General features: G+C 36.1%; 1 protein-coding gene across 25 annotated transcripts in view; it reads left to right on the top strand.

Annotated features, from left to right (window-relative positions):
* Nucleotides 1–15,024, top strand: part of EHBP1 (EH domain binding protein 1) — a 330,801-nt gene that overhangs the window by 60,604 nt on the left and 255,173 nt on the right. For all 25 annotated transcript variants that reach the window (XM_074011670.1, XM_045369202.2, XM_074011677.1 and 22 more), the window contains exon 5: nt 8,625–8,678. In XM_074011670.1, coding sequence (XP_073867771.1) covers nt 8,625–8,678 — 54 coding nt within the window. The remainder of the gene's footprint in view (nt 1–8,624; nt 8,679–15,024) is intronic.

The raw sequence follows: 15,024 nt of genomic DNA, 5'->3' as shown, positions 1-15,024 counted from the left end.
GCCTATTTCATATGTATTTTCTCTTGAAAGTCTTCCATATGTCTTGAAACATTATAAAGTAGCCCCTACATATGGTAATTAAGCACCAGAATATTTACTTTCCTAACCAATTCCTTTCCTGCATCAAAAAAAGTTGGGGACAGGTATGTCTCAGTATGTCCCAGTTTTAGCCTTTTGGAAGGTGGTGGAGTTAGAAAATTAATGTTTTATTTCTTCTTTGAGTCACGTAAATTGTGTTGAGGCTACTTTTATCGTCGTATATAGCAGGGGAGAAGTCATCTCATTAAGCATAATTTAGTAACAGAAATTTGTGAAAATCCGCTAAGTATTTTAGGACATGAAATTAAAGTAGAGCAAAATGATATGGCTTAGAGTGTGACATCATTGTGTAAACAGTGCTTTTGATTTTGTGAAACAATATATTAATTTATTGATTCAGAAAGTACTGCAGAGTTCAAAAGAACAAAACAATATGATGAATATTAATGTACTAGCCCATGAATGGAATACTAATTTTAAATGTTCTGTATTATATATATATATTTATTAATGATTCTTAGCACATAATGTATATTTTGTAGTTTTGATATTACTGTTACAGATATTATAGCCTTATTTGATTATGCTTGTCAGATGTATACCATTTTTTATTTATTCAGGGAGAAATAGGAATGAGACAGTAACTGCTATTCTTTTTTTTTAGGATAGTCAGAACCACTCTATTCCCCTTTTAACCAGCTGTCCAAAGAGCCAGTTATTAAGCCCCTCCTATCCATTTTTGTCCTACTGGAATGGTAATGGTAGTTAAGAGCAATATCTTTGGTGTCAGAAGAATCTTTATATGCAATATTAGTTCATTTAACTTTCACAGCAACTCTAAGGTATTATAATGATTCTCACTTTACTGATAAGGAAACTGAGACTAGAGAGGAATGTAACTTGTCCACACAGACTGTGATTTAGCCCTGTTCATTCCTCTACACTGTACTGCCTACTCTCTAATAAAAAGAGTTGTGAATATTGATCACAACAGTAGGATCTCTGACATACTTGAGGAAGACTTTTTTTTTTGAGACAGAGTCTCGCTGTGTCGCCCAGGCTGGCCAGGCTGGTGCTGTCCCTGCTTGCTGCAAGCTCCGCCTCCCGGGTTCATGCCATTCTCCTGCCTCAGCCTCCCGAGTAGCTGGGACTACAGGTGCCTGCCACCACACCCAGCTAATTTTTTGTATTTTTTAGTGAGACGGGGTTTCACTGTGTTAGCCAGGATGGTCTCGATCTCCTGACCTTGTGATCCACCCGCCTCAGCCTCCCAAACAGGCATGAGCCACCGCACCTGGCCAAGGAAGACTTTTAAGTAATTTCTTACTTTGTTTTAGTCTGTATTGGCAAAGCAAATGAATGGACATAGTTATACAACTTTTTAATAAAATGGTGATAGAGAATGAGGGGCTAGAATAGAGCTGAAAAATAGCCACCACCTTGTGTTCTGGGAAAGGATATGCATTGATAGTGATTCTGAGTTGAAAGTGGCTTTTGAAATGTGTTGCTTGGAGGATCAGGAGGTAAGTGAGGTTTTCAAGTACTGATGAGAATGTTCAGCCTATCCTTATCACTGAATTTTTAGATTTGGAGGGTTAGTATGTAGAAAAAAACCCAAACACCCCTCCCTGTCAGTCTGCTGTATTACACGTTTCTACACAATTGTGCTATTGAGGCAACTTTGTGACCATTTTCAATATTTAAAAGAGTATTTTCAGCGGATGCTTTCATCTTCCTGACTCCTTCCATCCTCCCAGAATTCTTACAGATAAGCAGAAAAGTAAAATAACAAAATGGAATAACTTTTCATTTGTTCATGGTAATTTTTGGATCTTGTTTTTGAACAACACTTAAAATATTCAAGTGAAAAACTTCACATTTTCTCTCTTTTTAAAACTTGTGTTAACTCTCGTAATTCACTTAATCCTGAAATTTGCAGATAGGAAAGAACTGCTCTGCACCCGTTTTGTCCTTAGTGAGTAGCATACACAGAGGTATGCTCATAGAGGAGGTGCATTTTAAGATAGTTATCAATATGTTTAATTTTTCTGTTTAATTTTTCTTTCATTTAACCAAAAATTAATTTCTTTTGCCTCCTTTTGATATTTGAGTTAAATTGAAAATAGCTGTTTCTAGTAAATTTTTGTTTTAAAAAGACTTTTAGGATTTTGAGAAGGACAATGGCTTTTCAAGCTATTTTTAATTTTTCTCTTTAGTGCAGTGCTAAGAAAGGAGACAGTAGAGGGAGAGTGGGATGTAAAAAAATGCTTAATTGAATTACACTAGAAGCAATTCTCATTACAAATGTTTTTGTCTGGTCAGTAATATAGTTAATTATGTAGAGATACCATTTTTTCAGTGCCTTGGAAATGAACATCATTGCTGCTTATTTTATATCTTTTTACTCACTTGGCCCTATCAGATGTGCCTCTTGGTCTCATTAAAATTATTCTTTGGTAAAAATTATTTTAGGAATAATACATTATCTGTGCTTTAAAAAATATTTCATTGCTTTAAGAGTTAATGTATGTCATATATATAGTGCTGTTAAATATCTATTAATTTATAAGATATATAATACATATGTATTATATAGTATATAATCTATATAATATGTATTATATAGTATATAATCTATATTATATATATTAATTTATAAGATTAATTCATTACTTCATTAATCCAGTATTTTTGAGAACCTTGCTGTGTGCCAGGTACTTTTCTAGATCCTGGGGGCACAGTGCCTACACTGAACCAACAAAGTGGGTAAAAGTGAGACAGACCTGGAACAGCAACATAGCTTAAACACTAGCTGTGCACTGTGGGAAGCTGCATCTCTTAGTTTTCGTTTTTCTGCTCCGTTAAATGGGAATGAAGATAGTACCTACCTCATAGGTTGCTATAATGAGTAAAACAGTTAGCACAAGAACTGGGACATGGTGAGTGCTCAGTATTTTATATTATTATTTTGATACTAACTGTGCTGGAGCTGTGCTGCATTCCTCAAAATACAAAATGAGATGGGAGGGAGAGGCAGGGAGAATGGGAGAATGGTATGATGTCTCCCCTGCATTGCATCACACTGTATTATTTGGTCTCTGTGCCCTAAGTGCATCATGGAAAAGCTCTTTCAACCTTTATTTACAATTCTTTTTCTCCATAAACCCAGTTTATAGGCAGAGCCAGCTGAGGAAACATATATTAAGTATTGTTTTCCACTTCCCTTTTCCTTCTACCATTTCCCTGTTCACCACCATCAAAGAAACTTCTTTTGGCAGATTTTTATCCTACCTATGTGAATTTACTCATAAAAATAGTTGCTTCAATAGAGCTCAAACTCAACCAGCTGCCATGCTATTAAACTAGAAAATGAGTAAACAGACATAACGAAGTAACTAAGGAGTTTGGAATTTATCTCATAAGTTGTAAGGGTTGTTAAAGAAATCTGAGTTGGTACTGATACGGTCAGAACTGTGGTTTGGGAAAATTAATCTGTGTACAAGATTGAATGGAGATCAGAGAGACTGAGAGAGTGCTCCAGTCACGTTCATCTTGAAATAGCCTAGATATGAACTCAACTATGATAATAGAAATAGAAGATCATTAATAGACCAAAGTGGAATCAATCATAAATGTTTCTCTATGAGACACATGGGACCTAAGAGACCCAGTGGGGAAATATCAGAGCCCATCTCCCATCCGTGTGTGCTCAATCTTAGAGTGCAGTGTTGAGCCAAAAGCATGCTTTATTGAGATATTCTCTCATTTTCTTGATACCTCCATTCCTACCTCACCTCTGATACGTGGAGTGAACTTGAGTAAGTTAAATGGGCGTGTAATGTGACTGCACTACTTTTCTCTCTGTTTCTTATACTTTGTTGCCTTTTGCCTTTACTGACTCCAAAATCTGTGGAAATCCTTTGTATTCCCACCCAGCCCAGATGTTTTCTCTCTCATGAAGTTTCTCTTGTTCATTCTTGTAAGAAGTAGTGTGTCGTTTCTAATCTCTGGTAAAATCATTTATTTCATTCATCATACATTTATTTGAATTTAGAACTATTGTGTTTGTCTTTGAAGGCAAGGACAACTGTCTTTGAATCCATGTAACATCTCTACAATCCCTTATATACTAAGTCCCCAATAAATGTTTCTCAAATAAATGCTTGCAAAAGTGTGCTTCAGTTGAAGAAAAAAAAAAAAAAGTTGCATTTGGTTGTAGGATCCATTACCCTTTCTCAGGTTTCTAAGGCATTTCTGAGGTTAATGAGGGAGAGGTAAGAGGAAGGGTATCAGTAGCCCTGCTGATTTGCCGTTTTGTCTAGATTATCAAGTCTCTTTTAGTGTTTTGAAATTCCAGCTGTTTATTTAACCTCTGCACTGAAGAAAACTTTGCCTCTAGTGGTAACTTTTAAGATACATACAGGCATAAAAATGAAGGCAGGGCTTTATATTAGCATTTAATATCTTAATAAACTGCTTCTTAATAGTCCATTTACTGGTTTATGTGTCTCTGATTAGGTAGGTGCAGTGATGGAAGATAGTGATAGGCATCAACAAAAATAAAATAGAGGATTTCTTAATATTAAATAATTATTATAATTTAGATAAATTATGGAAATATTATAAGAGTAGGGTATGGCCAGACACTGTGGGTCATTCCTGTAATCCCAACACTTTGGGAGGCGGAGGTGGGTGGATCGGGAGGCTAAGGTGGGTGGATCGCTTGAGCCAAGGAGTTTAAGACAAGCCTGGCAACATGGTGAAACCCCATCTCTACAAAAAATACAAAAAATGGACCAGGTGCAGTGGCTCACACCTGTAATCCCAGCATTGTGGAGGTTGAGGCAGGAGTTCAAGACCAGCCTGGGCAACATGGCAAAACCCTGTCTCTTTTGAAAATACAAAAAATTAGCTGGGCACAGTGGTGTGTGCCTGTAGTCCCAGCTACTCAGGAGGCTGAGGTGGGAGGATTGCTTGAGCCCAGAAGGTGGAGGTTGCAGTGAGCCAAGATCACACCCCTGCAATCCAGCCTGGACAGCAGAGGAAGACTCTGTCAAAACAAACAAATGAACAAACAAACAACAAAAAAAAGTCAAGACTAAGAAAATCACTCAAAACCATACATTTACATGGAAATTAAACATCATGCTCTGGAATGAGTTTGGGGTAAATAATGAAATTAAGGCAGATGTCATGAAGTTACTTGAAACTAATGAGAACAATGATACAACAGACCAGAATCACTGGGACACAGCTAAGGCGATGTTAAGAGGGAAATTCGAAGTGCTAAATACCCATATCAAAGAGTTAGAAAAATCTTAAATTAATAACTTAACATCACAGCTGAAAGAATTAGAGAAGCCAGGACAAATCAGCTTCAAAGCTGGCAGAAGACAAAGCAGTAACCAAAATCAGAGCTGAACTGAAGGAAATAGAAAATGAAAACCCATTCAAAAGATAACAAATTCAGGAGTTGGTGTTTTGAAAAAATAAAGATTGATAGGCTGCAGCTAGACTAATAAGAAAAGAGAGAAGAGCCAAATGAACACAATTAGAAATGATGAAGAGGCTGTTACCACTGACCTCAGAGAAATGAAAATAACCATCAGAAACTATTATGAACACCTCTTTGCACACAAACTAGAAAACCTAGAAGAGACGGATAAATTCCTGCACACATATACCCTTCCAAGAGTGAACCAGGAAGAAACTGATTCCCTGAACAGACCAATAACAAACTTCAAAATTGAATCAGTAATAAATAGCCTACCAACCAAAAAAAGCCCAGGACCAGATGAATTCACGCTGAATTCTATCAGATATACAAAGAATAGCTGGTAGTATTCCTACCAAAACTATTCTAAAAAATTGAGGAGGAGAAACTCCTTCCCAGCTCATTCTATGAGGTCAGCATCATCTTAATAACAAAACCTGGCAGAGACACAGCAAAACCTGGCAGAGACACAACAAAAGAAAACTTCGGGCCAGTATCCTTGATGAACATCGATGCAAAAATCCTGAATAAAATACTGGCAAACTGATGTCAGCAGCACATCAGAAAGCTAATCTACCATGATCAAGTCGATCAAGTCGGCTTAGTCCTCAGGATGCAAAGTTGATTCAACATATGCAAGTCAATAAATGTGATTCATTACATAAATAGAACTAAAGATAAAAACCACATGATTATCTCAATAGATGCAGAAAAGGCTTTTGATAAAATTCAACATCCCTTTGTGTTAAATACTCTCAAAACTAGGTAATGAAGAAACATATATCAAAATGATAGCCATCGATGACAAACCCACAGCCAACATCATACTGAATGGGCAAGAGCTGGAAGCATTCCCTTTGAAAACCGGCACAAGACAAGGATGCCCTTTCTACCACTCCTGTTTAACATAGTATTGGAAGTCCTGGCCAGAGCAATCAGGCAAGAGAAAGAAATAAAGGGCATCCAAATAGTAAGAGAAGAAGTCAGTTTATCCCTCGTTGTAGATGACATGATCCTAATCTAAAAAACCCCATAGTCTCAGCCCAAAAGCTCCTGCAGCTGATAAATAACTTCAGTGAAGTTTTAGGATACAAAATCAGTGTATAAAAATCACTAACATTCCTATACACCAATGAAAGCCAAGATGAGAGCCAAATGAGGAACACAATCCCATTTACAATTGCTACAAAAATAATAAAATACCTAGGAATACAACTAACCAGGGAGGTGAAAGATCTCTATAATGAAAACTATAAAACACTGCTCAAATAAATCAGAGATAATACAAACAAATGGAGAAACATTCCAGTGCTTATGGATAGGAAAAACAAATGTCATTAAAATGCCATACTGCCCAAAGCAATTTACAGACAGTGCTATTCCTATCAAACTACCAATGGCATTCTTCACAGAACTAGAAAAACTTTTTTTAGAATTCATATGAAACCAAAAAGCCTGAATAACCAAGGCAATCTTAAGCCAAAAGAGCAAAGCTGGAAGCATTATGCTACCTGACTCCAAACTGTACTGAAGGCTATAATAACCAAAACTGCATGGTACTGGTAAAAATCAGGCATGTAGACTAATGGAACAGAATAGAGAGCCCAGAAACAAGGCCACACACCTGCAACTATCTGATCTTTGACAAAGCTGTCAAAAACAAGCAATGAGGAAAAGACTGCCTATTCAATAAATGGTGCTGGAATAACTGGCTAGCCATATACAGAAGACTGAAGCTGGACCCCTTTCTTACACCACGTACAAAAATCAACTCAAGATGAATTGAAGATTTCAATGTAAAACTCAAAACTATAGAAACCCTGAAGGACAACATAGGCAATATGTTCCTGAACGTAGGAGCTGGCAAAGATTTCATGACAAAGACACCAAAAGCAATTACAACAAAAGCAAAAGTTGACAGATGAGATCTAATTAAACAAGAGCTTCTGCACAGCAAAAGAAACTATCAACAGAGTAAACAGACAGCCTACAGAATGGGAGAAAATATTTGCAAACTATGCATCTGACAAAGGTCTAATATCCAGTATCTATATAGAAGTTAAATTTACAAGAAAAAAACAAAACAACCCCATTAAAAAGTGGGCAAATGACATGAACAGACACATTTCAAAAGACATACATGTAGGCAACAAGCATATGAAAAAAAAGTTTAACATCAGTGATCATTAGAGAAATGCAAATCAAAATCACAAGATAGCATCTCACACCAGTCAGAGTGGCTATTATTAAAAAGTCAAAAAACAACATGCTGGCGAGGTTGTGGAGAAAGGGAGCACTTATGCTCTGTTGGTAGGAATGTAAATTAGTTAAGCCTTTGTGAAAAGCAGTATGGCAATTCCTCAAATAATTAATGGCAGAAGGACCATTTGACCCAGCATTCCCATTACTGGGTATATACCCAGAGGACTGTAAATCAGTCTGCCATAAAGAAACATGCATGCATAAATTCATTGCAGCACTAATCACAGTAGCAAAGACATGGAATAAACCTAAATGCCTATCAGTGACAGACTGAATAAAGAAAGTATTGTATATGTATACCATGGAATACTATGCAACCATAAAAAGGAATGAGGTCATACTTTTTGCTGGAACATGGATGGAGCTGGAGGCTATTATCCTTAACAAACTAATGCAGGGACAGGAAACCAAATACTGCATGTTCTCATTTACAAGTGGGAGCTAAGTGATGAAAACTCATGAACACAAGGGAACAACAGACACTGTGGCCTGTTGGAAGTTGAAGGGTGAAGGGTGGGAGGAGGGATAGAAGCAGGAAAAATAACTATTAGGTACTAGGATTCATACCTGGGTGAGAAAATAATCTGTACAGCAAACTCCTGTGCCTTGAGTTTACCTATGTAACAAACCTGCACATATACCCCAAACCTAAAATATGTTAGAAAAATTATAATAAAAATAATGCAAAAGAAAAGGGTAGGCTATTCTGCCTCTCCATTTTTAAAAGCTAGTAAAAGCTAAAAACACGGCTATATGTATTTTCTTAATTGAATTTATTGGACTAAAGACATGTATTTCAATTCAGTTTCATATTTTGCTTTTGTTACAGGATCCTCATGCGGAAGAATTTGAAGACAAAGAGTGGACATTCGTCATAGAAAATGTAAGCTAATGGCAAATTCCTTCGCCTTTCACATTTTCAACTTTATATATGCATTATTAAGGTACATTGGCATTTTGGTGGTAGGAAAAATGTTACCTTAAGAAAATAGTGATTTGTAACTTTTAGAATTTTTTAATGAAATGATAACCAGTAACAAAATTATTTGTAAGAAATGCTTTTATTAACACTGTAAGTCTTCAATACCAAATTATATGTGTGTGTGTGTGTGTGTGTGTGTGTATGTATTCTGTTTGGGGTTTAAGGGCAAGCCCATGTGTTATTCATCTTTTTATCTGTCAGCATCTAGCATAGTGCTTATCATATAGCAGATACTCATCTAAACATGTGTTGGATTAAACCATGAATGACCTTCGAAATCTTTAAAACCAAAGTATGTGGGCTGGGTGTGGTGGCTCACGCCTGTAATCTCCACCACTTTGGGAGGCTGAGGTGGGCAGATCACCTGAGATCAGGAGTTTGCGACCAGCCTGGCCAAAGTGGTGAAACCCTGTCTCTAATAAAAATACAGAAATTAGCTGGGCATAGTGGCAGGCACCTGTGGTCCTAGCTACTCCGGAGGCTGAGGCAGGAGAATCGCTTGAACCCGGGAGGCAGAGGTTGCAGTGAGCCGCGATTGTGCCATTGCACTCTAGCCTGGGTGACAAGAGTGAAACTCCATCTCAGAAAAAGAAAAATAAATAAATAAATAAATAAATAAATAAATAAATAAAGTGTGTGTTGTAACTCTTTATTTGGGTTGAGAGATCCTAGATTGGTACCTTAATAATCATCCTAAGTTAATTTACATATTGTGGAATCCCAAGTGACTAGAAGGCATATAGTAGGTATTCAATGAGTGTTTATTTACTGGGAATTAAAGAAGACAGGCCATCCAAATATAGTGATGATTAATAACATAGGCTTGGAATTCTTGGAAAATCTGTCAGATAAAGGAGTGGACATAGGATGAAATGGAAAATATGTTAACATTCCTTCTCTCCAAACATTAATTTATTAGATTCACAAAAATCTATTGAAAATAATATAAATGACAGGAGTCAGATAGACCTGATTTCAAGTCCTGTCTCTTCTATTTACAAGTTCTGTGATCATTGGGAAATTTCTTAAATTCTCACTCATAAAATTATAGGGTTGCTTAAAGATTAAATAATTTTCAGTGAATATTAGCTTTTACCATTGCCATCATTATCATGACTATTCATCATCATAATTGTTAAAGTTCTAAAACATATTTATAACAGGCTTATCACATGCTTTGTGTCATGTTCTTCCTTCTGATGCCTGACTTAGTTATGTATCTCAGTGACAAAAGGAATTTTTTGTTTATTCCCCAGCAGTAACTGGGTCATGTTTAGAACTAAAGAGCTGAGAAGTTTGGTAGTGAGATTGGGTCCATTATAGATTTACTTTCATATTATAAAGTTATGAGACTTCAGAGGGATTGTGAAATTGCTATATTCTTAATGCATGGGAAAGAGCACAGATGCGCATGTTATGACCAAAGCATTTGAAATACATTAACTCAAGAGAATACACTAATTTATATACTCTAAATTAGGGCAACTATCATAAATTATGAACTATACCAAAAGGATACATTTATGTAATTAAACCTAAAACAAAACAAACAAAACAAAGGAAGTGCTGTATTCTCACCTGGAAGATAGACGAGAATGGGGTAGTTCTCCCTCTTTAGTTTTCAGGAGGACATTAATTTCTTTCTGCCAATATCAACTTCTGTATAGTGAGATTTGAGAATAATTTTTTTTCTCTCTCTAGGTGTATTAACTCTTTTTAACTGCTCTGGAAAATCTAGGCCAGTTTTCTGAGATGTGTACAGGATCCCTGCTTGCATAAGTAGATTTAACAAGGGAAAAGTTTTATTTCATTTATCTCTCTATCTACCACAATTTTTTTTTTTTAAAAAACCATACTACCTTTGGGGTATTAGCTTCTCAATAAATATTTGTTGAATTAGTGAGTTAATGAATGGTATAGTTAAACTCTGTGAACTGTTATAAATCCTGTGAGAATTATTCTTTTTAAGAGAAGAATACCTGTAATCCCAGCACTTTGGGAGGCCGAGGCAGGCAGATAGCATGAGGTCAGGAGTTCGAGCCCAGTCTGGCCAATATGGTGAAACCCCGTCTTTACTGAAAATATGAAACAATTAGTTGGGCTTGGTGGCGTGCGCCTGTAATCCCAGCTACTTGGTAGGCTGAGGCAGGGGAATTGCTTGAACCAGGGAGATGGAAGTTGCAGTGAGCCGAGATCGTGCCACTGTACTCTAGTCCGGGTGATAGAGCAAGACTCCATCTCAAAAAAAAAAAAAAAAAAAAGAAGAAGAATGTGAGTAACATCCATCAACTATACTGAAGAAAATTTGAAAAGTAGACCCTAGAGGTAGTAAAACAGCTAGTGAAGGATTCATATGCTGTTACAGTAGAAGCTCTTCTGATCAACTTTATTGGGCTTAAATAAGCCAATCTCATGAGATTTTTTCTGTATTACCATCTGTGGGATTAAATAAATATTCTTAGGCTGGGCATGGTCTCTCTCACCTGTAATCCCAGCACTTTGGGAGGCCAAGGCAGGTGGATCACTTGAGGTCAGGAGTTGGAGACCATCCTGGCCAACATGGTGAAACCGCGTCTTTACTAAAAATACAAAAATTAGCCAAGTGTGGTGGCGCATGACTGTAATCTCAGCTACCCAGGAGGCTGAGGCTGGAGAATCACTTAAACCTGGGAGGCAGAGGTTGCAGTGAGCCAAGATTGTGCCACTGCACTCCAGCCTGAGCAACAGAGCAAGGCTGTCTCAAAAAAAAAAAAGTTCTTAGACATTTTCTTTAAACCAAAATTTGATATAAGTAGACATTGCATTTTTCAAGTGTTAGCAGTTTGCTTTACTTGACATAATCTAATGAGAGATTTTTAACCTTTTAAATAGATGATTCAGTATTCATTCATTCAGCAGTTAAGTATTCAGTGAGCATGTATTATGTGCTAGGTACTTTTCTAGGCATTGGAAATAGTGGTATGTAAAACAGATGATTCAAGATCAGCCTGGGCAACAGAAAGGAGACTCAGTCTACAAAAAAATAAAAATAAAAAAAATTAGTTGAGCATGGTGGCATATGCTTGTGGTCCTGACTGTTCAGGAGACTGAGGTGGGAGGATTGCTTGAGCCCAGGAGGTCAAGGATGCAGTGAGCTGTGATTGTGACGCTGCACTCCAGCCTGGATGACTAAGTGAAACCCTATCTCAAACGAAACAAAACAAAACAGATAAGTCAACAAATCTCTTCGCCATGTAGTTTACACTCCTGTGTGTGTGTGTGAGAGGGAGGATAAAAATTGATATATGATTTAGTATGTTAGATTAAATAAATACATAATGTATGCTAAACATATAGTAGGTTACATAAATGCTATGGAGAAAAAAGGAAGAGGGATAAGGATCCCTCGTCTTTATGATTACACAGTTATAATGAGCCACCTTATTATTTCTAAGGTCTCCAAAAGAGAATTGGGGTATGCTTGTCAAATTTATTTAAAATATATTTTAATAAGAGAGCTGATGAAATGAATATTGTAAGATATGGGAAAGTTTTAAAATAACCTTGGCATTCTATATAAACCTCTCCTAGGTTATAGCTCCCCTCAGTGGTGAATGATGAAATTGACTTTCGTGGATCATCATGTACACATTACAATGTTATACTTTCCCTTACATTTAATGTACTTTCACATTTCATACAAAAGAATTAGTGAATTTCAAAGAGCTAAAGTTCTTCTCTTTGTCTTGTAAAATCTGGGTTTTATTAGAAATTCTGTTGGTACATTGTCCTGACACTAAAAAGGTATGCTCTTTGCATGGAATTTTAATATCTTTCTTTTCTTTGTACATTGTGTTACAACCCCACAGTTAATAAAGAAATGTGGAGACTTTAACCATAATGTTCAATAGTAGCATTAGTAACAAAGAGTGAAGTTATATTTAATATAAAATATCCCAATAAAACAGAAGTTCTCCAAATATATATCACTGTAACAAATTTATTGGACCCTTACTATGTACCAGGTACTATGTACATAGTAATACAATGCTTTATACACATTATCTCATTTGCTCAGTATAATAACTCTGGTATGAGTCAAATATAACCCTATTTTACAGGTAAAGAAAGTGAGGTTTAGAGAGTTAAGTAACTTGCCCACAGTTATATAGCTAACAGGTTGGGATTTTATCCAGTCTTGTCTTTCTCCAGGGCCTTTGCCCTTAACCCCTACTGCAATAACTGGCTACCTTAATAAGAAAGATGAAAAGAGATCATTTGAAATTGTAGAATCGTAGAGAAGTTTTTAATCAGTCTTCTGTAGTGGTAAGCCTGTGAAGAATATACGTATTAGATTAGTGAAGGTAGTCTTTAATTCTTACTTATATACAGTCTAGAGGTTATTTGGGTTATTTGACTATTGTTAGACATTATAAAATGGAATTATAGAATTTATCAGTCGCTAGAATTCTTAATATTTTTCCTCAAGGCAACCTTACTGCTTCTTTGTGCAAATTGAGATAATGCTATTTTCGTTTTGTGGGTTCTCTTGTTTTTGATTTCTCTGTTTTGTACGAGCTTTCTTCTTTGGACCAGAAGCTTTACAGTTGAAATTTTAGAGGTGGTTCTGCCACTTACTGGCTATGCAACCTTAGATAAATCATTTAATATTTCACAGCTTCCATGTAGTCATGTATAAATGGTGGTATTAATGTCTACTCCACACATTATTTAAGATTGGAAATAATGTATGTAAAACATCTAGCTTGATAAGGAGTAGCTACTTTTATAATGTTCCTTTCTAGAGGATATAGAAAAATATAAAGGAAAGAAAACTAGATTTCTAAATTTTATTCTTGCAGGATTTTAGTTTTCCACTCCTTTATACCACTTACACGTCTCAATGATTTCTAGACTTTACTGTTATCTCAAAGCAATGACAAACCAACTTGTAACATCTCACTTGGACTAAGCTTAAAATATTTTTTTAAAATCTCTTGATTTAGGATATCTTTCCCTTATAAATTTAATCTAGGATTAAGAACAAGTATTTCTTTTGGATTATTTACAATCCATTTACTTATTATTAGTGTAGATAATCAAGAATGGATACTATAAAACACTATGTTTCATTTTTATCTACTGTAATAGAATAACATCTGTTCATCCAGACAATTGACATTGTAGGGTTTTTTTAAAAATATGAAGCCACAACAGTTATATTTAGAAAACAAACTTTTTTATCTTCCTGGTGTTTTAGATTACCCAATTAAATCCAGAACCATTACATTTGTAAATTATATCCATAGGTTTTAGTTTCTTGTTTTTACATTTGAGACAAGGTCTCGCTCTGTCACCCAGGCTAGAGTGCAGTGTTGTGATCATGGCTCACTGCAACCTTGAACTCCCGGGCTCAAGCAATCGTCCTGCCTCAGCCTCCCCAGTAGCTGAGACTACAGATGCACACCATCACACCTGGCTAATTTTCTATTTTGTAGAGACAGGGTCTCCCTTTGTTGACCAGGCTGTTTTGAACCGCTGAACTCAAGCAGTACTCCCATCTCTGCCTCCCAGAGTGTTGAGATTACAGGCATGAGCTACCACACCCAGCTGGTTTTGGTTTTTAAAATCTAAAACATTTTATTTTTCTGATTCCATTGTTTTAATACATTAAAAGCATATTGATGAAAGGCACCAATCAGATTGAATCCATTCATTAATTTATTCAACCATTCTGCAATATTTTAATATGAATTTTTTATATGCCCAGACGTTTGGTAGTTACTGAACGCCATGTCTGCAGTTAAGACATGCAGAATTCTGATTCTGAGATTCATGGTTTTTTCTCCCACATTTTTTTCTGTGAAATTGGGATCATCTTACATCTAGGATGTCCCACAGTTATAACTGGCAGTGTTTTTTTTTCTCTTTTTGCTTTCTTATTGCTGTGTGAAATAATGATATATCATCTTTAAACCAATGAAAACTTATATTTGATGATGTAAGATAACCTGTCCTCAAGAAGCTTATGAAGTAGTGAAGTGTCAGAGAGGTAAAGAAAGAACTGCAAGGAAAAAAAATGTTCATAGGGTACTACAGGACAGTAATGGAGGGCAGAGTCAGGGAATAATTCCTGGAGGCAGTGGCTACAAAGTTTAGTCTTGAAGAAAAAAGGAAGTTAGGCAAAAAAAGGCATTCTAAGCAGAGGAAAGAAATATCAGGACAGAAAGAAAGATAAAGGCAAGAGAAACAATGGTGAGTTTAGAGC

The sequence above is a fragment of the Macaca fascicularis genome, chromosome 13 (genome assembly GCF_037993035.2).
Source record: "Macaca fascicularis isolate 582-1 chromosome 13, T2T-MFA8v1.1".
Lineage (NCBI taxonomy): Eukaryota > Metazoa > Chordata > Mammalia > Primates > Cercopithecidae > Macaca > Macaca fascicularis.
Note: the sequence above shows the minus strand (reverse complement) of the source record. Positions and strands in the feature narration are given on the sequence as shown.